The sequence below is a fragment of the Clupea harengus genome, chromosome 11 (assembly GCF_900700415.2).
Source record: "Clupea harengus chromosome 11, Ch_v2.0.2, whole genome shotgun sequence".
Taxonomy (NCBI): domain Eukaryota; kingdom Metazoa; phylum Chordata; class Actinopteri; order Clupeiformes; family Clupeidae; genus Clupea; species Clupea harengus.
In genome coordinates, this window is record NC_045162.1 from 7,930,778 (window position 1) to 7,957,710 (window position 26,933).

The 26,933-nt window shown below is 44.9% G+C and overlaps 1 protein-coding gene across 2 annotated transcripts in view; it reads left to right on the forward strand.

Annotated features, from left to right (window-relative positions):
- Positions 1-26,933, forward strand: part of LOC105891773 (thrombospondin type-1 domain-containing protein 7A) — a 105,752-nt gene that overhangs the window by 60,527 nt on the left and 18,292 nt on the right. For both annotated transcript variants that reach the window (XM_031575635.2, XM_031575636.2), the window contains exons 9-19: positions 3,055-3,286; positions 6,976-7,091; positions 8,681-8,816; positions 9,220-9,323; positions 12,833-13,027; positions 14,017-14,283; positions 18,652-18,830; positions 19,696-19,701; positions 20,200-20,333; positions 20,649-20,802; positions 23,427-23,568. In XM_031575635.2, the coding sequence (XP_031431495.1) occupies positions 3,055-3,286; positions 6,976-7,091; positions 8,681-8,816; positions 9,220-9,323; positions 12,833-13,027; positions 14,017-14,283; positions 18,652-18,830; positions 19,696-19,701; positions 20,200-20,333; positions 20,649-20,802; positions 23,427-23,568 (1,665 nt within the window). The remainder of the gene's footprint in view (positions 1-3,054; positions 3,287-6,975; positions 7,092-8,680; positions 8,817-9,219; positions 9,324-12,832; positions 13,028-14,016; positions 14,284-18,651; positions 18,831-19,695; positions 19,702-20,199; positions 20,334-20,648; positions 20,803-23,426; positions 23,569-26,933) is intronic.

Sequence of the window (26,933 nt, forward strand, 5' to 3'; positions counted from 1 at the left end):
TACCCAAAAGATTTAAGAATTATTTTCTCAATATGTAGGAAAATGTGCTTAAATTCAGTGGTGTCAAAAGTAAACACATTCGTTACTCAAGTAGAAGTATTGATACTGGAGTTTAAAAATACTCTGGTAAAAGTTGAAGTATCGACTTAACCTCTTTACTCAAGTAAAAGTAAAAAAGTACAGGCTCTAAAATGTACTTAAAGTATAAAAGTAAAAAGTAACCTTAATAAATAAAAAATAAAAACATTTAAAGCTAAACTAGTTGGACTTAATATAATTGACACGACTGTAAGAAATAGAAGCTTAATTTAATAGCTGATGAGTGCTACATGGAGCCCAAGACATGGTAAAAAATGTCATACAAAAATATAATAATGCTGTCAAAGACAACAAACTCGAAGAGCATGTTTTTCTCAAACTTTATTGGAATTCAAGTAGACCTCCACCCCATTTGCACATTCGTCTCTCATCAAGGGCCTTTGCAACTAGGTTCATAGTCTTCGCATATTCTGCCAGAAATGCAAGCTCGACAGGAGCAAACCTATTCAAATAACAAATAAAAAACTCAAAATGTCATATTTTTTCATGGAACACCTTCAATTCAATAACAAACCAATTATGTAATGCTAATCATCTGTGCTGAGGGTTAGTAAATATACTGTATATATAGTGTTTTATAGCTTTTCAATTCAAAGTGAAAGAATATAGATATAGTTATTATATAAATTAAAAGGGGCAGGTACATACATGGGTATTTTTAGTCGCATTCAAACCAACAGGACAGCTCAAAACAAATGTGACACTAAGGACTACATGAATGATTTTGGCGTGATACATTTCCTGTGGGAAACACTGATACATAAACTGAATATTAAATAGCCTTATATTAGCTTACTACTGTGCAGTGGCGTTTCTACATTAGGGGCACGTGGGGCATTGCCCCACCAGATCCCCATGGCGCTGTTTTGCAGAAAGCTCAATCTGTGCTTTGTGGCAAAATATATCTTATTTTATTTAATATGCAGTGTAGCGTGAATGTGTTTGTGAATGTGTGTGTGAGAATAAGCTTGACCCGCAAGCATTATAGTCCTGTTTTGGAGTAATTTGATTCATGTGTGTTTCTGTCTGTGTGCCTGCTCTGTGAAATGCTGCTCTCCGCTGTCCTTCTCTGCTCTGTGGGCTACGGCGCAAGCTTAAGACCGTTGCCATGGAAACATTAATGAGCGTGAACCACACAGGCCAAAGATAACATTGGGAGATGGGGCACTATCAGATGCGCCCCACGAAATCTGCCTAGCAACTCAACTCGAATATTGCAAAAACCGCGAGAACTGTACCCTGTGACCAAGAAAAAAATGGCAGTAACGTTACTGTTAGTTAGCTATAAATACTTGAGTAAAGTAAAGATACCTACAATTTCTACTTAAGTACAGTAACGAAGTATTTGTACTTCGTTACTTGACACCTCTGCTTAAATTCAGCAAATCCTAGCACCATCATCTTGAAATAAGGCTATATGCTAGGCAATTTATCTTAAAATCAGTAAAGCTACACTAAAAACAAGTACATTTGCCTGAATACAAAAAAATTCTTAATTTGTACTGTATGTACTGTAAATGTACTTGTTTCAGTGTAGCTGTACTGATTTCAAGATAAATTGCCTAGCATGTAGACTCATTTCAAGATGATGGTGCTAGCATTTGCTGAATATAAGCACATTTTTCTACATATTGAGAAAAAAATTCTTATTTTTTTTGTATTCAGGCAAATGTACTTTTTTTAGTGTAGCTGTGCTGATTTCAAGATAAATTGCCTAGTATGTACACTCATTTCAAGATGATGGTGCTAGCATCTGCTGAATATAAGCACGTTTTCCTACATATTGAGAACATTATTCTTAAATATTTTTGTATTTAGGCAAATGCACTTGTTTTTAGAGTAGCTTTACTGATTTCAAGACAAATTGCCTAGCATATAGCCTCATTTCAAGATGATGGTGCTAGCATTTGCTGAATATAAGCAAAATTATTCTTAAATATTTTGACAAATGTACTTGTTTTTAGTCTGGCCACACTAGTTTTAAGATATATTTGGGTTCTTTGAGGCTAGATATTTTGACTTTTTTTTTTACAAAGTCTTGGTAAGTCAAATCTTCCTGTTCTGTTGGCAGATAATTTAGCTTATTTTATGTGATATATACCCCATTTTTTTTACTTTTTTTTCTTGTTTTTGAAGGCTGAATTTTTGCAGTATTTTCCTACATATTGAGAAAATAATTCTTAAATATTTTGGTATATAGGCAAATGTACTTGTTTTTGGTGTAGCTGTACTGATTTCAAGATACATTGCCTAGCATGTAGCCTCATTTCAAGATGATGGTGCTAGCATTTAGTGAATATAAGCACGTTTTCCTACATATTGAGAAAATTATTCTTAAATATTTTTGTATTTAGGCAAATGCACTTGTTTTTAGAGTAGCTTTACTGATTTCAAGACAAATTGCCTAGCATATAGCCTCATTTCAAGATGATGGTGCTAGCATTTGCTGAATATAAGCAAAATTATTCTTAAATATTTTGACAAATGTACTTGTTTTTAGTCTGGCCACACTAGTTTTAAGATATATTTGGGTTCTTTGAGGCTAGATATTTTTACTTTTTTTTTTACAAAGTCTTGGTAAGTCAAATCTTCCTGTTCTGTTGGCAGATAATTTAGCTTATTTTATGTGATATATACCCCATTTTTTTAACTTTTTTTTCTTGTTTTTGAAGGCTGAATTTTTGCAGTGTAGAGAGTACTTGTATGTCCTTATGTACTGTGTGTGTGTGTGTGTGTGTGTGTGTGTGTGTGCAAAAATGTGTGCTTATGTGTGTGCATATGTGTACATGTGTGCATGTGTGTGTAAGTGTGTATGTGTGTGTGTGTATGTGTGTGCGCATTTGTGTATGTGTGTATGTGTGTATGTATGTATGTATGTATGTATGTATGTACAATATATCTCTGCATACATGCTTGTCTGTATTTACCCCTCATGTCTCTCATGTCTCCACGCAGGGGGCGCCATGTGCCCAAACAGCACCTACCTCCAGGAAGCGCGCAGCTGCAACGAGCACCCCTGCATGGTCTACCACTGGCAGACGGGGCCCTGGTCCCAGTGCACCGAGGACCCGTCCGTGGTCGCCACCAACGCCAGCCTCGGCGCCAGCAAGGCCTCCTGCTCCATGGGCCTGCAGACACGCAAGGTCATCTGCGTCAAGGTCAACGTGGGACAGGTGCCCCCCAAGAAGTGAGTGTTTTGGAGTGTTGATCTCAGAGGTGGGACAGGTGCCCCCCAAGATGTGAGCAAGTCTTGTTTTTGTTTCGGAGCGTTGATCTCAGAGGTGGAAGGCCTTTGGCTTATTTTGTTGCACAGCTTTGACATTTACATTTACATTTAGTCATTTAGCAGCCGCTTTTGTCCGAAGCGACGTACAAGGGAGAGAACAGTCAAGCTACGAGCAATAGAGACCTAGTGTAACAATAAATACTATTTTACATAAGAAATAGAAAAAAAGTGCAGGAATGTAACTGCTGTAAGTGCAAGTTAAGTACTAGTTAGGAAGGTAGGTGCTCTGTGAAGAGTTGGGTCTTCAAGAGCTTTGTGTTTCAATGTGGTAGCTGCTAGTGAAAGGCTAAAGGGAGTCAGTGACTGACGGACAAGCTGAGCTGTGGAGAGACAGAATGAGAGGAAGAGTGAGAGAGAGAGAGAGAGAGAGAGAGAGAGAGAGAAAGAAAGGACGTAGAAAGTGGCTCTCCTTCATTTGCACTCTGTCCTTTGCAGGCAAAAAGTTGATTGAGGAAGATGGAGAGGAAAATAAATAAATAAATAAATAAACGTACAATAGAATCACAAACAGGCAAATTATCCCAGTCGTTTTTGGGCGGGGTAATCTTCCACTGATGATAATGGCAGTAATTAAGTGGGCTTGATTCTTTAATGGCATTAAATCACCACCAAGATGAGAGACTGCAAGACAACAGGGTCTGTTCCGAGGGCCTCTGCCAGCTTGTGTCTCGGAGGCAGAGTGCTGTCACGGCCCATAACACTGTAAGCCTGAGAGATACTGAAAGCCTCTCACGGCCCGAGCTTCTCCCCAAATGTGCCAGGCACTGTGCCAAGATAGTGAGATGGAAATACCTGATAGGTCACTATTTTTGCATGTAAGGTTTTATGCCCATTTGATGTTGATTTGTCCCCTATCCTTTCTTATCTTCTTTTTTTTTTTTACCGATTTTTGCCTTTTTACCCTGTGAGAGCAGCACTATTTTTTGAGTGTGGATCCATGTGATTCATTTTGAGGGGACAGACACACTGAAACATCTTTGTTCTCCATTTGTCCTCATGATCCATTATCCGACACCAACCACCTGAGGCAAGTGTGACACACAAAGTGGAAATCCACGCTATGACAAAGCTGTTGCCCCGGCAACAAATGTAATGATCTCCATCCAGACTCCATGTAAATGTAATGTTTCTCTTCCTTCGCATCACTACTTCTGACATTTACACTTACCCAGATGGGTAATTAAAATATAATGTTAAGCAGGAGAATTGACTCTGAATAGACAAAACGATAACGTAATTGGATCTCTTAATGACTGCGCTGCTTGTGTCAACCGAGCTGTTTAACGGCGCTGGAACAATTTCATTCTGCAAATGAATGCCCCCCGTTATTGAAATCAAATTTAATTTCATTTGACGGCATTCTAATTTGGACAATGCCTCATATTAGCGTGTCGGAAAACAGTTGCCGCAGAGGCAGTGTGATGAGTCTGTTTCTCCGCAGTCACTGGAGGACATGCCTCAGTGTTCAAGTGCATTCTTTATGCCGGTGTGCACGCTAACGTGCGAATAACACTTTGTGCATTTAATTCGGTAATTACCATGTTTTGTCTCATTTTTTCCAGACTTTTTGTTTTTAAGCGAGTCTTGAGGTTGTTTAGTTGAGGAGTAAAAAAACTAACTTCCGTGAGAGTCATCCCAAAGGAGGAGCTGAGAAAGTGAACGAGTAATTGACTTGATCCCAGTTCATCCTCTTGTCACACAAGGCTCTCGGGCTTTAGTGTGTATGTGTGTGTGCGTGTGTATGGGCGTACATGATTGCGGCTTTCTTTATGTAGGTGTGTTTTTTGTTAATATGTGTATTATCTGCATCTCTGTGTTATCTATTCTGTGTCTCTATTTGGGAGTGTATGTGTGTATATATATATATATATATACATTTGTGTGTGTGTGTGTGTGTGTGTGTGTGTGTGTGTGTGTGTCTATGTGTGTGTGAAAGAGGTTGAGAGGCAGCAGAGCAGGAGACATGACAAAGGTGCCAATTTGGGAGCTTGTATGTGTGTGTGTGTGTGCGCGTGTATATATATTCATGTGTGTGTGTGTGTGTGTGTGTGTGTGTGTGAAAGAGGTTGAGAGGCAGCAGAGCAGGTGACATGACAAAGGCTCTTTGAATGTGCTCCCCAGGATTTGTTTCTCTCCCGGAGGATTTGCTACTTCTATTGGTATTAAAAAATAAATCTGTTCGTACACGCGGCCTTCTTTATTACATTGTGGCCGCATGATGCCCCCGTCTCGCTCCCCCCGTCCCCCTCTGTCCCACCCCCGCCTTCAAAACATGATTCTAATGAACGCTGGCGTCCTGGAACACAGAGATCCCATCCTCTCTCCCTCTCTATATCTCTCTCTCTCCCTCTCTCTCTCTCTCCCTCTCTCTCTCTCTCTCTCTCTCTCTCTGTATTAAAGCTCAACCCGATCAGCTAGCAGGTCCCCTCCAATAGGATGAGGAAATGGAGCCTGGGCTTCACATAATGCTCCGAGGGATATGGCCAAAGATCAGATTACCGGACGCCTCTCTCAGCTCGACCATTTGCCCCCATTTATCTTTATCCAGTCAGAATAACGCAGAAAGGAGCGGTGCTTAAACACACACACACACACACACACACACACAGACACACACACACACTCATACGACGACAGATTAGTAGAAGCTCAGCCTTTGCTTGAGTTTTTTGTTGCGCGATTTCCCGATTAGAGAGATTACCATTCAGTGATCGAATCAATCAATCTCAGTTCGGAATAGCGTAGCAGGAGCATGAGCTGGTTTCACTGCCCTTCATGTGCTGCTCAGATCTGTAAAAAAGTAAGACTTTACGTCCGAAACAATGAGAGTTAAGGGCAAAAACTCCTCGCATCCTGCGCTTGCCAATGAACGTGAATGCCTTTTAAATGTTGACAACAGTCCGGCTACCTGCTGTAACCTTTTCCATGGTGTGGTCCCCACATGTCATGTGCATCTCTCTCTGCAGCGTAAAATACTCTGGGCCTCCTCACCTGCCCAGACAACTGACTTACGTTAAGCCCCGGTAATTAAGTCCGTTAGCGTAACGACCAGGATAAGGCCAAACCCCTGTGACATGTCTTTAACCCCAGAGCCCTTGTTGACTAACGGAGCTTATATCGCCGTTGCTGGAGGAGTACACCATAGATGGAAGCCTTTCTGATCTGAAAAGTGTATGATGGTTATCCGGTCGTCCTGATAGCTGTGGTGTGAGAGTTGTAATGAAAGGTTTAGCATATGCGTACATGACTGTGTGTATCTGTGTGTGTGTGCATGTGTGTATCATTGTGTGTGTGTGTGTGTATGCGCGTGCGCACGTGTGCGTGTGTGTCTGTATCTGTGTGTGGGTGCATGTGTGTATCATTGTGTGCGTGTGTGTGTATCATTGTGTGTGTGTGTGTGTGTGTGTGCATGTGTGCGCGTGTGTGTGTTTGTGTGTGTGTGTGTATCTGCGTGTGAGTGCATGTGTGTATCATTGTGTGTGTGTGAATGTGTGTGCATGTGCGTGTGTGTGTGCGTGTGTGTGTGTGTGTATTTGTGTGTTGGTGCATGTGTGTATCATTGTGTGTGTGTGTGTGTGTGTGTAACACAGGTGCCCAGAGGGACCTCGGCCTGAGGCAGTGAGACCTTGCCTGCTTCCGTGCAAGAGGGACTGCCTGGTCACTCCGTTCAGCGAGTGGTCTGTGTGCACCCCCTCCTGTGAGCCAGGTACAGCAGAAGCACCACAACAGTAAAGGGCGCATTTTAATGCAATGAGTGGTATAGCATTAATCATATACACCTTTTTAGAAAAATAAATCTGTTTGTTTTTCATTATGTTATTTTACTCTGTCCTCTTTTTTTTGCAATCCTCTTATTACTGTAACGTATCATGCCTATATTGCATTGAAATAATTGTGGAATTGCTCAAGAATAGCGAAAGCGTGTCTCTCTCATAAAGACATGTCTTCTTCTCATTCTGTGAAAAAGATCCAGCCACACACAGCATCCAATCTTATCATGCTGGAGGACACTGTTGAATACATTAACCTGATTTATGGCATGAAATCATCATTGCTCCTGTTTGATGACCTCTGGCATGGCAATGATATATATAAATCTGCTGCGGCAGTAGGCCCATATATATTAATTTTGGTCATGCTTTTGATTAGAAATGTATTCCAGCCGAATTCGAATAAACTGCTTTTATTTAATTGATTCGAATGAGAGGGTTACGGGTGAACCTTGAAATGAATGTGTGCTCATATCAGCTGATTAACAATGTCTGGGGAAAAAAAGAACCAATCGTAAATTACACGGCCACCATTGGTGTAGCAGGTGAGGGGGTACATCGCCACCTGACTAATTGCATCCCCCTGGCATCCAGCCATCACCTGTCCACTGCAGTATTTACATTTCTTACTAGGGCTGACTATCCCCGCCTACCCTATGATATGATGCACATCGTGATCATGTATGATGTGTATGTCATGATACAATGCATCACTGCAGGGGCGTAACTATAGGGGGTGCAGCAGTTGCGCCTGCACCTGGGCCCGTGGGTCTTGGGGGACGTCGCCGGGGTTTTTCGTGCCCAAGAAAAATATCTGCGCAGGGGGAGGGGGCGTGGTGGCGGCGGTTAGTGACATACCCTGACAATTTCACAGTTTTAAGTGTTGTAGGCGGAATATCTGCACAGGGGGAGGGGCGTGGTGGCGGCAGCGGTTACAAACATGGGGTACGGGACTGTAAAATGTTTGGGAACCACTGTCTTACGCCACTGACTAGGGCCCGTCATAATAGCCTGCACCTGGGCCCGTCGTAACTAAGTTACGCCACTGCATCACTGTATCACAAAAGTATCATGATAGTATTGATAGTAATTCATTTCTTCACATTATATTTATATATATATAAAGCACTTTTGCCTTTATTTTTATTTTGGATGCTCCTTTTGCTTTTATTTATGTAAGGCACATTGAATTGCCTCTTTGTAAATAAACGTGCCTTGGCCTTAGAAGAAGAAATGAAAGGCATCTTTAATATGATAGCCCTTATAATGAAGAGCATGTAATTTCATTGTTACAGGAATCTACAGGCATTGAGTAGATACTTCATTAATAGTATTGGTCTACAGAAACCCACGGTGAATACACGTATAAATAAATAATTACATTATGATACAAGAGATCACATAAATGTTGATATAGTATCGATATAATGTATTGATACCATATTGTGAAAAATAGAATCACAATTCAGTGATACATAATGGCATCGTTAGAGCGCTATTTCTTACCCAATGTTTGTGCTTCAAGGTGCTGCGGCCCAGAAACCCAAGCAGTCCCGAAGACGCATGGTCATCCAGATGCCCTCCAACGGAGGCCAGGAGTGTCCCGAGGTGCTGTACGAGGAGACAGAATGCGATGCGCCGGGCGTCTGCCCAGGCTACAGGTATAGCACACACGGGAGGAAAGGACTATGTGGGTTTTCAGTGTAGCGAATCATTGTTAGGCCTGTTATTATCTGGCGTCTGTCTGAGAGTTTCTACTTTGCTTTTTTCAATATATTCAAATCTAAATGTCAGATGTCAGAACTTGAGCATTCAAATAAACTGATTTGCACAGTATTTCACTCAAAGTGTTATCCTCAGTAAAGGGCACGAATTGTGTCACTTACATTTACACTTAGTCATTTAGCAGCGTGTTATGAACTGGGAAATATCCATTACGGAAAAAAATCTCAATAATCACTTGTTAATCACCTTGGAAAAACACATTATCTGCAAAATTATATTCTCATAATTGTTATCACAGTGACAGTGTTTATAGACCCTGCTAATAATTGTTATTGTAAGATGGAAAACGCACAAGTGGCGGCGGTGTCAGTTGGTCCCGTGGTCTGTTCGCCAAGAGAGTCCAGGAGCTCAGGAGGCTTGTGGATCGGGACTTCAGACCAGAGGTGAGCCCCTGTTCTTTACGTACATTTTGCCTGTGTTGGATTTTGGTGTTTTTCATTGCATTGGGTTTCTAAACGGAACTACACTGAAAAATAAAGATGACCGTTACCACAAACGAAAGACTTGACTTCAGTCGACACTTCAGTCGTAAAATCTTGAAGGCGTTATCGATTAACGTAAAACCGATGTGAAATAACTATGAGAGTTGCTACGTAGACTAAGATAGATTTCGAAGTCTTCTCGTCCATCAGATGTAAATGTTCATTGGAGAGTTTCTGTGTCTTTCAAGATTTCACCGCTCATTGCTTCTAGGTGTCTTTGCTATGGCTCTGTGATGTCCAGAGTGTCTCTTCTGACAACCCTCTCGTGGCGCTCTCCTGAGGCATAAATCACCCACCCAACGGTTGCACACAGTAGCTCCAGATTTGGAAGCAAACTGTATTGGGAAGGTTATAGTGGGGACCATGGACGGATTAAGAAACCACGGTCCCCTGGGCCTGGACATGCTAAATTGTGCAAAACACGCACGCACACGCAATGTGTTGGATTTTACGGTCGAATTAAATACTTTGGCTATTGTATTGGGAAAGTAAAGATGTCAAAGTTTACCCACCTTCGGTGAGGTGTGCACTGCCCCGCTATTGTTTCTGACATTACATGTGACAGGGCAACAGCCGAGTGATTCTTTTCCAAATTGAAACTGATTAAGACCTACCTGAGGGGCAGCATGGGGCAGGAGAGGCTGAATGGGCTGGCTATCCTGTCCATTGAAAAATCAGATCATGCATCACCACTTTTATGTTTGAAAGGCGTCGTTTAGCAGGTGTAACCTACTGTGCCTGCTTGTAGGTCTTGACTGTCAGATTCCGCGCCTAAACTAGCTATATCGTATCGTCTCATCACATGATCAAATAGAGTCTTGACATTGGACAAGATAGACTACATATTACCCAGCAATCATCATTGCATATCTGTACATGACAAAAATAACAAAGGAAATAAGAAATTATTCATTTAATTGAATCAGTTTTTTAATAGTTTCTATAGTGTATGTACGATAAGCATATCTTTTTGTTATAGATTGCTACTGACGATTTCCCCCTAAAAATGATGAAAACCATGACAAAGACAGGTTTGCCATTTTGAGGGAATATATAGCATAGGGTATCCTTGGCAGTCCCAAAAAAGTCATGCATGATCACTGTCACAGTAATCCAGCTTTTTCTAACACAGCACAGGTACACTGAATTAAAGCCATTAGCAAATGAATAAAATACACCTTTTTCAACCACAAATAAGAGATACATAACAGCGACTTCACGCAGAGGCTCTGGCCTAGGGGCCCCCTGAGCTCATGGGCCCCTGGGCCTGGGCCCGGTAGGCCCGTTCGTTAATCCATCCCTGGTGGGGACAACAACACTAAAGATAAAGTCTGTGCCATCTGCAGGCCAAGGTTTTTGGCCATAGTCAGAGGCTCTAAACACACCTTGAGTTGGCCAGCATGACTGTTGACCCTCAAAACCGAATTTTTAGAATTCTCTCTGATGCACACAACACGTGCAAAACACATTTTACGATAGCACATTCCTGATGGGTCACAGTGACATCTATTAGAAAACTCCCTTACGCTGTGAGTTAGTCACAAGGAGAAGTAGAAAGGTGTTCACTCAGATCCTTGCATTACATATAGAGCCTCCCACAACACTTAGCCCAAATCTCACATCTGCAAGGGAACATGGCTAGTACTTATGGAAGCATTTTTTCCCCCAGTACTTCTATTATGTTGTAAGGGATAATCATGTAGACTACTAGCTGTGTGGTTAATAAATGACTTAGAGCCAAAATGGCCCCAGGAACACGGCCTGAGGTCTAATATCTGTTGAGCCTTCAGGTGTTTGCTTATTCAATTATAAAGTCTCTCGTCACGTGTAACACTGTTGCAATCCTCCTCCAGCAATTTGAGTGTTTTTTTAAACATATATTGTATATTATATCAACACATTAATTACAATACATTACAATGCATTAGTCAGTTTCAGCAAACTTCATTTCAAGCAAATAAATAGCGCTCATATACATCTATGAATAACGGGAGAAAGAATGACTCTTCTTGTAAAGTCATGATGAAAGGAGAGGCTAAAAAAATGTATTACATTTTCAAAGTGTAGATGCTTGGTTAGACAGTGCAGTGAGCTCTATCTAAAATATAATTGTTTTCAGGACTGGCGTTTATATTGATGTAGTTTCAAACTCTTTCAGGATCTGCTAACTCACCTGAATAGAGAGCTCAAAGTGCCCCACCTTCAGAATTACTTTTTGGGGAAAGTATTAAACTTAGCCTCCCCGAGGTATCCAATTTCCACTCCCTTTGTAACTTGAACTTCTAACTTTGTTAAAGCCATTCATGGTTCCGAGATTCCATTCAAAGACTTTAGATACCACATGTTCTCCAATATAATACATTGCAATGCAGTCATTGAAGGTGAACATGTTTCTCAGATAAGTTTGGTTTCTCAAATTGAAATTTGTGTTCACAACGTGGACAGTGGAGACAGTGGTATCATAGCAGAAACTGCCATTGTCGCCCAATAGGTCATACCGTACTATCACAGGCCCACCCATTGTCCTGGGCTCGGCTATGACTGATAAATGGTGACTGGAAGGGTGATGACGGCTTTGCTGTTCTGAGTTTATGACCCGTGACATTGCCGCTGCCCGGCAGCCCCTGTCCATCACACAGCACCCTGACATGACTGTCCCCGCGTGAGAGACAGTTAGGGGCTTCTCGGGTAAAGTGCATTAACTCTGCAGGCTTTGCCTTCAAGGTCACCCTCACTGGGCCCGGCTTTAGAGTGTTAGTCAGTGCACTACACCAGTGGTTCTCAAACTAGGGGTCGCCAAACGTTTTTGCGAAATGATCTTGCTGCCCTGTGCATCAACATATTAGGCTTTGACATGCTGTATAGTCTATCAGAAATGGTGTTTTCTACATCAGGGTGGATAATGAAAACTAATATTGTCTCAGCAAGCAGTCTCATCATTCAAGATGAAACTGAATTTAGACCTATAATATCCTGTCAAAATGTGTGGGGGGTGGCGAGACTTGGCAAATGGATTTTATTGGGTCCCCGGACAAAAAGTTTGAGAACCACTGCACTACACGACCACTAGAAGACGTCCTAGTGGACATCGTGGGTCTCGCCTTGTCAGGAGTGGTGCATATTATTTTTACATTCATTTTTGTACATGTTTAGAGTTTTGAAGGCCAGACCAGTGGAAATCTTTTTCGCAATACCCAAATGCTCTAATTTGTTGGAATGACTCATGAATATCAAAGATTATATATTTTGGACACGTTCCTTCTGTTCTAATAAGGATCTGATCTTTTCCACATAATCATCCAGAGGATTGGTCTCTTTTGCACCTTCAGGCCATCTCTCTCTCTTTCTCTCTGTGTTGTTCCAATCCAGTTTATGCCTCTGTCTATGCCTTTTTTGCCCTGGGCCTGCAGCGGTATCGTGTCGGCAGCTGGATGGCTCTGTGGCGGACATCGGCCAGTGTCTGAAGCTGGCCAGCACCATGCCCCCCATCAACCAGCTCTGCCAGCTCCCCTGCCAGGACGACTGCCAGCTCACCCAGTGGTCCAAGTTCTCGCCCTGTGACTTCGACTGTGTGGGCGTCCGGACTCGCAGGAGGGCACTCGTGGGTAAGGAGGCTTCTCTTTTGTTCCTGTATGCTGCTGATGTCACACAGAGAGAGAGAGAGAGAGAGAGAGTGAGAGAGCGAGAGAGAGAGAGAGAGAGAGAGAGAAAACTGTAAATCCACTTACAATAACCCTCAATGGTCAACAAGCTTCATGGCTTACGTTTTTTTTCACAGGAAGAGCTCGTTGTTCGCAAAGACTCCTTCAAGGCAGAGATAGGTTGACTCTTCAAGAACTTACTGTTGGATAAGAATTCTCCCAGGCAGAAAATTGCTTTGAGACAAACTGACAAAGGTCTCTAAGCTGGTTGAGTGTAGTGCGGTGTAGAATACTATGAAAGCTAAGACAATAGGCTATGAGGGACCACAAGCACTGCTGGCTGTATACCTATATGGTAAAAACACTGCAAGGAAAGCATGTACAGACTAATGGAAGCTTGATGGTGTTATGGAGCTGTTACAGCTTGTGGTCATTTTGTTTCTGCTTCTTACATAATGTGCTTTGCTATGTATCGAAGTACTTGCTGGCAAGATGTTCGCCGATAGTGTGCTCATGGCTCTTCCGATCCTCAGGCCATTTGCCACCTGTAGCATCCTCACGATATTGATCAAATTGATTGATATTGATTGCTTGATTCATTGTCTTGGTGCCTATCTCTGCCTGGCCTGCAAATAGCACAATGCCCATTGCATTAGCGAACGAGCTTCAGGATGGTACTCTCAGCTCATGGTCTGCAGGTGTTTATTTACGGTGTGAATTGAACAGTACTCAAGCTAAGACCGAGACCTAAATGTTTATGTGTTCCAATGATTCCAACGTTTTTCGCCTCCATCTTCACTGTCGTCTTCCGTGTTTAATCTTGACTGTTTAGATGCTTCTTTTAGCAGAAGTAGTGATGATAAACTCAAGAAAAGACAAAAACGAAATGTCACGACCCAGTCTTTGTTACTGTCCCCAATTACCCCTTGGTTTTCTGCCTCTTGCATCATCAGGCAAAAGCAAGAAGAGAGACAAGTGTAAGAACAGCCAGCAGTTCCCGCTGAGCGAGACCCAGTACTGCCCGTGTGACAAGTACAATGCCCAGCCAGTGGGGAACTGGTCCGACTGCATCCTGCCCGAGGTCCGTCCGGAGGGCGTGCCGGGTGCCAAGACAGCCGCGGCCGAGGTTCGGGAGTGCGGGCAGGGCTACCGCTACCAGGCCATGGCGTGCTACGACCAGAACAACCGGCTCGTGGAGACGTCACGCTGCAACAGCCACGGTGGGTCTCTCTTCATCTCTCTGTATTCATCTCCCTCTGTGTGTCACTCTCTCTCTTGCTCTTTGTCATTCTCCGAGTCTCTTTGTACATGCTTTTGTCTTTTGTCTTTTTGTCAATCTCTTGTCTTTCTCTCTCTCTCCATCTTTCTCTCCATCACTTTGCTACTGTATCCATCATTCTCATTTACTCTATCATTCATTATATGTCTACATTTTGCTCCATCCCTCACTTAGCTGCTCTGTTCCTCTCTTTCTCTCTCGCTCTGTTTCTCTCTCTCTCTCTCTCTGTTTCTCTCTCTCTCTCTTTCTCTCTCTCTGTCACTCTCTTTCTCTCTCTCTCACTCTCTTTCACTTCACCCTTTCGTCCTAATCTCCTGTTGAGCTTGAGCTTCACAAGGGAACTTGCTGTATTTCGCCCACCCCTCCCCCTACACCCCCCACCCGGTCCCAACGGGGGCTGATCTCGTACCCCTCAAATCCCTTTAACATTAAGCACAAGACCCTGGTCTAATGGAATGTGACGTTAATCACGGCTAAATGCTTTGAATCACACAGTTATGTCTGCATGTTTTATGTGTGTGTACTAAACGATGCTAGGAGATGAGGAGAGAGCTTGAGACAGCAGTGAATAGTGTATGTTTGCTCTCTTAATGTGTGTGTACTTGCCTCTTAAAGTGTGTGTACTTGCCTCTTAAAGTGTTCACGTTTGTGAAGCACGTCCAGGTTAAAACACTTTCTACTGTAGGTTAATTATCTCTCTGTTGTTTATGATTTGCTCTTCAGAAAGTCTTGCCATATGAACATTTCCTCGGAACACCAGGTGTTTTTTCAGTAGAGCTTTCCTTTCTTTGAAGTGCAACGACAAGTCATAATCTCTAAAATATTCATGTTGTTTGTGCTGTTCCATTGTCGTATTGCTATTTTTTCTGAGGTAAGTTACAGAATTAGCTAGTTGAGGATGGTGTTTTAGGCACATACATGTCATCTTCTGAGACGAGCATCACTGAGTGCTGAGAGCTGAATGCCTGGGTGCCCTGCTGCATAGGCTGTGTGAGTCAGGTTAGCGCTGGGTGGCTGTTGAGGAGCAGGGCTTGGCTGTGTGTCACTGTTAGCATGTCATCAGCTGCATTCCCCTCGCTGGTCTTTTTCCCCCTCCCTCCTCTCCCTCCTCTCCCTCCTCTCCTTCTCATAATCCCCCTCTCCTTCTTTCCTCTGCTTCCTTCTCAACTCACAGGTTTTCCTGTCGCTCTCCTGCGCTCTCATCCCTCTCATGTTCGCTAGCTTTCCCTCAACTCCTCCCTCTCTTCCACCCATCTCTCCTACACACACTATATCTGCCCCTCTCTGTCCCTCATCTCCTCTCCTCTCCCTCCTCCTGCCATGCAATCACTTTCATTTTCTGTTCTCCTCCTCTCTCTCTCCCTCTATCTCCTCTCTCTCTTTCTCTATCTCCTCTTTCTCTTCTCCCCTCCCTCCCTCACGCTCTATCTCCGCTCTCTTTTCCTCCCTCTCTCGCTCTTTGTGGCTCTCTCTCTGTCCCTGTCTTCCTCGTCCATCGTCTGGGTTAATCTCAATAGTTCATCTTAATAGGGAGCCCTGTCTGACACATTGCCTGAGGCTACAGTAGAAACCAGCCAATGCTCTTATCTCCCCCCCCCCCCCGCCCCCCCCTCCACCACTGACATCAAGGCGGACGGGGTAAACATAACAGGCCTGCATCGCTCTGAGCGTATGTAAAACGCACCTCTATCTCATCTCTTTTCTTCTTGGCTTTTCTTTGGGGAAGAATGCGGTCCGAGCTCCTTGGATAGATGTGCCAAAGCTGGCTTTGAGGGCTTGGAAAGCCTCCTTTGCATTTCATTGTCTTCGATGTTTGCTTTCAGTTTTTTTTTTTTTTTGTTCTTTCTTTTCTTTTTTCTCTTTTGCTCTTTTTTCATTCCTCTGGCTATCTGAAAGGGAGTGGAGGATGAAGGAGATGTTGTGAGCATGTAGGATGTCAGAGAGAGAGAGAGAGAGAGAGAGAGAGAGAGAGAGAGAGAGAGGGATAGAGAGAGCACTTTGTTTGACAAACTGAGTAAAACACTGTTACACGCCAAAGTCACGTTTAATCACCTCACAGCCATTAGGGTTCCTTTAAATATCATGAATCATTAAGAGAAGTCATTAATGCTAATATTGATTGCTAGGGCCCTGGAGGGACTCACTCGATAAGGCAGTGAGTGTCCAGTGATTACGTCTCATTAAAGCTGAGACTTTCTCACTAAAGCTGAGACAGAGAGAGAGACGGGCAGACAGACCGAAAGACAGAAAAACAGACAAACAGACCGTGAGACAGACAGAAGCCTGCCATTGTGTGTGTGTGTGTGTGTGTGGGGGGGTTGGGCACGTGACCATGAATTACTCACTCCGCTGTGTCTGCCACCCCCATGTTAACCCCCACGCCCTCATCCCTGCCCCCACCCTTTGCGCTCCGTCTCCGCGTGGAGGCGCCCGGGGTGGGTGCTGCTCTGCTTTGACAGGAGGTGGGTGGTGTTGAAGTAATGGGGTCAGTGTGGGGAAATGCGCCAGCAGAGGGGTGGGCACAGGCAGTGGAGGCTGGGGGGGTTGGGGTCGGGGTGGTGGGGTGGGGAAGAGGGGGTTCCGGGACACGCACAGCTGCCCTGTTTGCAAAGGCCTGGGAACTTCACAAGCATGGGGCGGCGTGTGTTTGATTCTGTGTTTGTGTGTGTGTGTGTGTGTGTGTTTGAGATAGAGAGAGAGGGTTTATGTGGTGTAGATGATGAGATGGGAACAGTTGGCTCTGGCTGCAGGGAGCTGATGGATGGAGAGCGGTTTTGAGAGGGGTAGGGGCCTAGGACCCTCACTGCAAGGGCGAGCACGTGTGTGTGTGTGTGTGTATGCGTATGCATTGTGTGTGTGTCTGTGTGTGCACGCGCGCACGTGTGTGTGTGTGTGAGTAAGTGGACAGTGTCGGCCTCCACTGTGAGGCATGCACACAGCAGGGCCGTCAGGAAGCACTGGGGCCCTCTGTCTCTCTATGCAGACAGCGGGGGTGCCTGTCGTGCCGGCTGTGGTGTGCATAGGGGGGGTGTGCGCCGGAGGGGGTGACTGGTCGGGGGGTGCCTTGTTAGATTGACCCTGGCTGGGAGGAATGAGAGGGCACCACAGAGAACCCCCCCCCCCCCACACACACACACACAAACACACACACACACACACACATACACACACACATACACACACACACACACACACACACACACACACACACATACAGACTCACTCCTCCTCCTCCCAGCTGTGCTGGAAGGGGGTATCTGGCATGATTGCCAGTGACTTCCCTCTCCGCTGTGCTGCCATGCTGTCGCCTGGGCCACATTCATCATGGAGACTGGGGAGGCTGGCCCGTCAGGGGCTGAAGCAGGGAGACAGGCCCCACACACTAACACACCATCAGCAGCTGAAGCAGGGAGACAGGCCCCACACACTAACACACCGTCAGGGGCTGAAGCAGGGAGACGTGCTGAACTAGGGAGCCGTGCTGGCCGGCTGGCTGGCTCTCTCTTCCATCACACCAGAGCTGGGTACTTAATGGCTCCGAATTTTTCAGTTACTGTTGCTTGTCAGGGGGACGTGTCTCGTGCCGGTGCGCGACCACCCCTTTAATGCGAGATACGTCTGAAAATTGTGCGTGTGTGTTGTGAGGGCTCGCGCCAACCAACAGGCATATGCTTCAGCATTAAAATGACATCAGCTAGGCTTCAGATGGTTTGCCAAGCTTTCTGGAAAAAAAAACCATTAGAATCTGCATACTGCAAAAAAGCATCTGTACGACCTCATTTTACCCTTCAAGCCAACTTTAAGTTGTGACAAACTTTATTTGGCATTTTAAACGGCAGCAGCCTGGTGTTCTACAGAGGCGAGAAATTCAGCCCCTTTCTTTCTCTCTGTGATGACCCAGAAAGCTTTGGGTGTGTTTGGGTTTGAACACGAGATTTCACTTCAGCCTGATGGGAGACTGCTGTATCTCCAAAGGCGTCTGGTAGTTCCTTTAAGTGTGAAGAAATGACACGCGTTTTGGTGTAAACAGTGTTCTGGGCCTTGAACATCTCACTGAAATGTGTGTGTGTGTGTGTGTGTGTGTGTGTGTACATGTCTTTGTGTGTGCATGTTTGTGTGTGTACATATCTGTGTGTGTGTGTATTTGTGTACAATTCTTTGTGTGTACATATATGTGTGTGTGTGTGTGTGTGTGTGTGTGTGTGTGTGTGTGTGTGTATGTGTATGTGTGTACATGTCTTTGTGTGCGTACATATCTGTGTGTGTGTGTGTGTGTGTGTAACTGTCTATCTCTTATCTTTTCACGTAGGCTACATTGAGGAGGCCTGTATCATCCCCTGTCCGTCTGACTGCAAATTGAGCGAGTGGTCCAACTGGTCACGCTGCAGCAAGTCGTGCGGCAGCGGGGTCAAAGTTCGCTCCAAGTGGCTGCGTGAGAAGCCCTACAACGGCGGACGGCCATGTCCCAAACTGGACCACATCAACCAGGTGTGCGCACTGGAAAAAAATAAACACACCCCTTCTCATCACCGCCCAATGCAACACCACCAGACACTTTTGATATCGCTCAGACATGTATTTTTCAGCTCCCATTAAGCTCTATTTGATGCCCAAATTGCACTTTGAAGTGTAACTCATCCATAAATGGAGCAATTTTCCCCGGTTCTTTTTGTTCCCTCCATGCGGCGTGTCCCTGGTAATTATCCCTCAGCGATGAGGGATTGACTACATTTCTGTGGAGAGATGAGAGTGAACACCTCAGCGAGTCCCAGGGGACGGACCGTAGATTGTTCTGGAATGTTTCTCATCTCCTCCCGCCCCCCACCCACCTGCCTGCCACAGGGCAGGACCACTGGGATGTTATAAATAGGGACCAGCCAGACCCAAAAAAGCTCCAGCCTCAGGATCATTTCTGGGAGTTTTTATTTGCTTAAAAAATGGTCTTCATTTGCTTAAAAAACTGATACTCTCTCTTTCTCTCTCTCTCTCGTTGTAACTCTACACCCACTCTATTTATAAACAGATTAGTGTCACTGGAGATTGAGGTCATGTTGGTCTGTGCGCTTTGAAATATTTATTTAATCAGGAAACTCTCATGCTCTAAGCAGTCGATGTGACCAGGTGCTTTAGAGCTTTAGACACTTCAGAGTGGACCCTTGCCAGTTTAGCTGTTGCTAAGGTACCATGATCACTTTGGACTTTGTACTGGGTGTTGTGTACAACTAAGCAGCCGGGCTCAAAAACCAGCCAGAAAATATGTCTGATTTATTTGCTGTCTTACTCACTGTTTGTTTCTTTCTGTCTTTGTGTCCGTCCCTGTTCCATGTCTGTTATGGCTGCTTCCTACTCCTAGGCCCAGGTAAGAGCCTGTCGTTTTCACAGTGAAGCACTTCACAGGCACAGCGCTTGATTAAGCTATCAGGAGATAATCTGCTGATAAGCAACTGATTTTGTAAATTGCCATTGCGCTGTCTGGAAATTTCTGTCATTATTTGCTCACTATGAAGAGTGCTCTCTGTTATGATTTGTGTGCATGCGTGCATACGTGTGTGCGTGCGTGCGTGCGTGCGTGCGTGCGTGTGTGTGTGTGTATACATGTGTGGATGTGACTGTATATGAATGTGTGTTTTCTGTTTGTGCATGTATGTCTACATCTGTTCATTGATGTGTGTATACGTGTGTTTGTGTATGTGTGTACGTGTGTCTGTGTGTGCGTGAGTGTATGTGTGTGTGTCTGTGTGTGTGCATGTCTATGTGTGTGTTTGTGTATGTGTATGTGTTTTCATGTTTGTGTGTGTGTGTGTGTGTGTGTGTGTGTGTGTGTGTGTGTGTGTGGCGCGCGCACGGCTGGCTGCAGGTCTATGAGGTGGTCCCTTGTGTGAGCGACTGCAGTCAGTACACCTGGGTGGCCGAGCCCTGGAGCGTGTGGAAGGTCAGCAATGTGGACCTGAAGGAGAACTGTGGAGAGGGAGTCCAGACCAGGAAAGTCAGGTACAGAGTCAACACTTCCACAACCACAGGGACTACCACTGCCTCAACACCCTGTAGGAAATGGACCCTCACAGGCTGCATGACAGAGTAACTGCCTCAGAGGAGGACGGATGACACAGATGCACTTTAAAGGAAGAATATTCGGCCTGCCAGTGCTTAAATATTGATAGACATTCTGTTGCATTTTTTAAATTGTTGGTGTATAACGGCAGAGTGGAGTTAAGACTGAGATTTGTTTGTAGTCTGGTCTGACTCTGACTCCCACCGCTCCGTCAGGTGTATGTCTGAGTCCATCCTCTCCCGCCTCTCCGTCAGGTGTATGCTGAACACGGTGGATGGGCCTTCTGACCCGGTAGAGGACTACCTGTGTGACCCGGAGGAGATGCCCCTGGGCACGAGGGAGGGCCGGCTGCCCTGCCCAGAGGACTGCGTCCTGTCCGACTGGACTCCCTGGAGCCCCTGCAACATGGTAAGGGGGCAACAGGCTGGCGTGGCCTCACCTGTGAAATGCATTACCTGGTTAAAAGGGGGGACCGGTAACTCACTGAGATCTAAGTTACGTCAGACCACCTCAGGAGCTTTTATCTCACACTTGTAAGGTTTAGTTTTCAAACAGGACTTTATTTTCATAGAAGAAATTGTATCCTTGTTGTTTGTCCTGAGAAACGGAAGCTTTGGGTGAATATTACATTAATGTCCGGTGTTATCATCTCCTTAGTTGGTTACTTTTGAGTTTAGTACATTTTTTCTAGTCTAGTTGACTTTCACCTGGTGTCAGCTCACTCATAATTATAGCAGTTCATTCTACAGTAATTCTTCTTCTATGTGTGAGGTTGTATGTGTTAGTCCACAGCGTTCCCTTTCCTACCATACACCTCGCCCAGTTAAAGGAACAGGTAACTCCCTAAGGCCTAACCTCAGAGGCGTTCTTCTCTGGCTTATTTTGTAAATATTTTTAAACAAAGCTGTTCTGTTTTCAGATTGTTAGTCTTTGTCTTTAAAAACTGAAGCCTTGAGTGAATGCAGTGAATATCAGAGTTTTTTTTTTGTTAGATCCTCACGTCCTCCAAATACTTTGTTCATTTAGGCTCTTGCCTTTGATGTAATCTCTATAAGTGTGTCTTAGTTTTGTTTTACTGACACATGCTTGTCTCGCTGACTGAAGATGCACCTGCTGCCACCTGACCCCTAATTCAAAGAGCTCGTTTTGTGTATGCAAGTGTGTATGTGAAGTCCATTGCAACAAAAAATAGGATTGCAGTCTCGCCAGGAAATATAAATAGTTCATCTTGATCTTAATTATGAACATTTCCAGAATTTAGGCAGTCCCTTTCATCATGTGATATTTTTGGGAACACAAGTGGCTAATCAAGAGCAATTCTGTTCTTTTTTTGTCTGTCAGCGCTGCTATTTGCTAAGCAGGGACAGAAAAGAATTGGGGGGTAGGGGGGGGGGGGGGGGGGTGGAGTGAATATGAAAACAGATGTCAGACTGGGCAGGCGCTTTCCCCCTCAACACGACAGCCCCCCCCCCACACACACACACACACCAGGACAATAAGGGAGCGTAAACCGCAGTTGACTTAACACCGCCAAGAAAAACAAGAAAAGATATTTCAGGGCACTGTGACTTCACCTCCTCTCTCTCTCTCTCTCTCTCTCTTCTCTCTTCTCTCTCTCCCTTTCTCTTTCTCTTTCTCTTTTTCTTTCTCTCTTTCGTTTCTCTCTGTCTAGCTTTGCCCTCCAGCACGAGTCATTATTAATCACACACTATTCACTTTGAGGGGGCTGACACGCTGACTTCCCCACCAATTTAAACCCCACCGTGAAGCTGCAGTCGCACCTGCAGGGCTCTCCGATGTGTTATTCATGATGGGTGGGAGTGATGGAGGAGATGAAGAGGAGATGGAGGGGACGGAGAACGGGGGAGAGAAAAGAGGGAAGAAGAAGGGAGAAGGTGAGGGATGGAAGAAGGAGGAGGGAGGAAGAGCGGAAGGGGAAAATGTGGAGTGTGGCTAAGGGAAGGGAGAGGAACGGAGGAATAGTGAACGTGGAAGAAGAAGAGAATGAGATGGAGAGAGAGATAGAGAGAAAGAGAGAGAGAGAGAGTTAGTAATTTAAAACCACAGTGCTCCCTTGCCACGCTGCGGCCAGTGCGTACTGTATGTAAAGTCAAACATAAGACTCCTTAGAGAGCCTGCTGGGCTGCTTCTCCCATCCAGCGGTGTGTGTGTGTTTTGTGTGTGTGTGTGTGTGTGTGTGTTTGATGCTGCCAAGATGCTCGCTCTCATTTAAGACCTCTTGTCATTTTGGGCTGGGGGTGGAGCTGGGGGTGGCGGAGGGTAGTGGGGTGTTTTATGAAAGGGAATACACAAGGCCCAATAGGCAGCAAGTCTTTGGGGTCTCAGAGAAGCCGGGGAAACACAGTAAAGAAACGGAGTTAGTCCTGACGCACGACTCCAGCACGACTCCAGCACGACTCCATTACGACTCCATTACGACTCCGGCACGACTCCGGCATGACTCCGGCACGACTCCGGCATGACTCCGGCATGACTCCGGCACGACTGCAGCACGACTCCAGCATACATGAAGCAGAGACGCTCCACCAAGGGAGGGAGCCTGTGATCTCTCTGCACATTATCTCTCCTTCTTATCGCTCGCTGCGCTCAACGTTATTTTCCCCCCTGTGGTTCTGCCGATTGACGTCAGCAGTTGAGAGCATGTGTGTGTGTATGTGAGTGTGTATGTGTTGTGAAGGCAAGTGTGTGTATGTATGTGTGTGAAAGCAAGTGTGTGTGTGTGTGAGTGTGAGTGTGTATTTGTATCTGTGTGAAGGAAAGTGTGTGTATGTATGTGTGTGTGAAAGCAAGTGTGTGTTTGTGTGTGTGTGTGAAAGCAAGTGTGTGTGTGTGTGTTTTTGTGTGTGTGTGTGTGTGTGTGTGTGTGTGTGTGTGTGTGTGTGTGTGTGTGTGTGTGTGTGTGTGTGTGTGTGTGTGTGTGTGAAAGCAAGTGTGTGTGTGTGTGTGTTGGTGTGTGAAGGCAAGCCCTCTGATGTGCGTGTGATGCAGTGGCTTCTCTGCCTGTGTTGCAGCCCTGTGACGGGAGGATGGACAGGATTCGGACAGCGTACGCCATCAGGCAGCCCGGCAGGGGGAAGGAGTGTCCAGACAGCCTGGAGACGGAGGTCTGCCTCCTCAACAAGAACTGCTTCCATTACACATACAATGTCACAGGTGAGTAGGGCATTCTTATGCACCCTGCAAACATACTATATATACTAGATATATGGTTTCATCAGGAATCACATTTTCTGAATAGCCCAAACAAATGTAAGCAGTTCAACAGTCCATTATGGGTTTTACAGTTCAAGGGTAGAGGAAACATCACAACACACACACACACACACACACACACACACACACACACACACACACACACACACACACTCACACACAAAGACACAGTGCATTATGGGTTTTACAGTCCAATGGTAGAGGAAACAGCACAAAATTATTGCTGATGTTGAGCAGTTTGGCCTTTGTTTTTATGCAGCCCCCCAATGCAAAGTCCACGTACCACCAGCCTGTGAACGTGACCTAAGCTGCCAAACCCTAGGACAGTCAACTGACATTTGTATTCTAGAGTCTCAATGGCAGTAATCAAAGATTGATATTTTAGATTTTTTGCACAGTATGACTCTTCCAAAAACAGATTGAAGGCACATGATATGTCAAACATTTAAACTTTTATGTCATTCTGATAAATAGTGAATAGTGTTGTCCGGTGTGTTTGCAATGCCAGAGAAGGTGTGTGCTGAAGAATTAAACCCTTCAGATTGGACAGTAGTATGTATATGCATCTACTCATCCTCTGTGCGTGGGATCTGTGCAGCTATCAGGTTCACAAGTCTGTCATGTCTGGCAATATACAGCCCTTTAAGAGAGCTATAGCAGGTCATGACATGGGCTACTGACTCCAGATGTTGAGGAGGGTCATGCAGCATACATAAGGGTGAATGGCTGGAGGGAAACCACAGTGCTAAATTGTATTTAGTTGGGAAAACCTGCAGGCGAGCTGTTACACAGGTGGTAAGGATCTCCTCACTGATGGTGGCATTACTGTAGATGGTGTGTGATACGGAGTGGCATTACTGTAGATGGTGTGTGATACCGAGTGGCATTACTGTAGATGGTGTGTGATACCGAGTGGCATTACTGTAGATGGTGTGTGATATTGAGTGGGAAGCAAAGGCCAGCTTTGCCATCTTTCCGTTTAGTTTTAAGCTGGACCAGTAGTGCAGGTTTGAGCTCTCTGAATCTTGAGAAGAGTCTGCCTGGATGTTCTAGAAGTGTCTGCCTGGATGTTCTAGAACAGTCTGCCTTGATGCTCTAGAAGAGTCTGCCTGGATGTTCTAGAAGAGTTTGCCTGGATGCTCTAAAATAATCTGGAGGTTGTAGGTTGGAGCAAATGAGATGATTTTGAGGCTTTGGTTGCCATGACATGGCAAAAACAGGTGGTGATAAAAGGGATATATGTGTTCAAAACACACACACACACACACACACAGACACACACACACACACACACACATTTGATTAATTTATTTGGAATGACCAATACTGATTACAACACCACAGCATCCAAATATTAATAAAGAGCCTATTATGTCTCACACAACAACACAAACACTGTGCAAGTATTAACAGCCAAGTGAATCAGTAGATGAATACATAGTCATATCAGGGGTAGAGATGGCAGCGCCTTCTCCATATATGCAGACTGCCTATGATTGCTGACACAGAGCAGTATTTGGCTATTTGCTTAGAGTTCTTCTTATTAAGTCCAGCAATTTGCAATCCTCCAACACAGAGTCTATGAACATGTCCAAGGCTACCATAAATGAGTACAACTAGTTTTGTACAATAACCACCTACTGTCAGAGCATGAGTTAATGGCTGATATTTTAAAAAAATTTCAGAGAAACACAGGTCCATATACATGTCAAAGCAACAACCCACTTCCAGAATCACAATGGTTTTTAAAAGATCATCAACAACAACAATGTCAGGAGTATTTGGAGAGTCTTTAAGAACACTTTCTAAGGAGTTGTCATTCAAGTGTGTGAACCAGTTCAATTGTACTTTTTTGTTTGTGTGTATTGCGCTTTGTCCATATGCTTTGCGTAATTCGTTCGCTGTAATGTCAACAATGCGATCGTGACGGGCAATGTATAGTCCTTTAAATGCGGGGCATCCGTTCATTATGTGCGCTGTTGATTCCAAATGTTTGTCGTTATGCAACAAGCAGAATGGGTCATGACGTTTTGGAAACCATGTAGAAAGATTGTATTGAGTGGGGAGTGCTTGCAGCCTAGCTTTGATGACAAATTTTAGAATGCCTGCGTTAACAGCTGGATTATGTAGCGCCGAATGTGACACTGCCGGGTCCGCGCACTGTAGGCATGCAAGTTTACCCTGGAGGCGCAGGTTTACCCAGTAATTGCGCTGTTGTGAGTAAAAGTGTTGTAGGATTTCATACCTGCATGTCCGGCTGTTCAGCTTTTTGCTGGATTCGTCATGGTGTAGAGTCGCTTCAGCATGCACATTTAAGTCCATAATTAGCTCCTCGCTGACGTTTACCTGTTCTCCGCTTGTGTGTATCCAATTTAGCTGTATGTTATTGCTGCTACACAGATCATTCAAATCAGGCCAATCTGAGCGCACTCCAAATCCTTTGGCCCTGGTGTCCAGTTTCCCACTGGGTTTCTTTCTGAAGCCCAGGAAACTTGGTTCTCCATGAGGGGCAAGGGGGATCTTACGTTTGCTTAGGTCCAGCAGCAATGAGCCCCGGGCCATTGTTCGAACGGTCAGGTCGTCGTTATTTAGCATACGCAATGGGTGACTTATCCTGGTGGCTGTATAAATCCATTCCATTCGACACACACACACACACACACACACATAGACACAGACACACACACACACACACACACATTCACACACAGACAGACACATGTAGACACAGACAGTATTTGAGAGAACCAGACTTGAACTGGAAGGGGCACAACCTTTAAGTGCAATTTATTGCCTTTTCCCCTCAAATAACTCTAGTCCTCGTGCACGCTGGCCCCCTCCATCTGCTGTCCAATCAGACATTCATGGAAGCGCTCTCAGTGTGTTGACTGGCCTGCTAAATTGTGTTTTCTTCGGCACACAAATCTACTTGCAAAGTACTCACAGGAAGTTACTTTTCATCCGTAATTGACCCGGGACTTGCAGGAGATTGTGTCCTCAGCAACTTCACAGAGAGCTCTCGGCACTCGTTACTTTTCATCCTCGGCCTCTTCCAGCAGTGTGCATCCCAAAGCGTTCCAGCCTTTCAGACCGCACACACACACACACACACACACACACACACACACACAAACGCACACTCTCACACACACACGCAAACGCACACTCTCACACACACACACACACACACACACACACACAAACGCACACACACGCAAAAGCACACTCTCACACATACATGCAAACGCACACTCTCACACACACACACGCAAACGCACACTCTCTCACACACACACACACACACA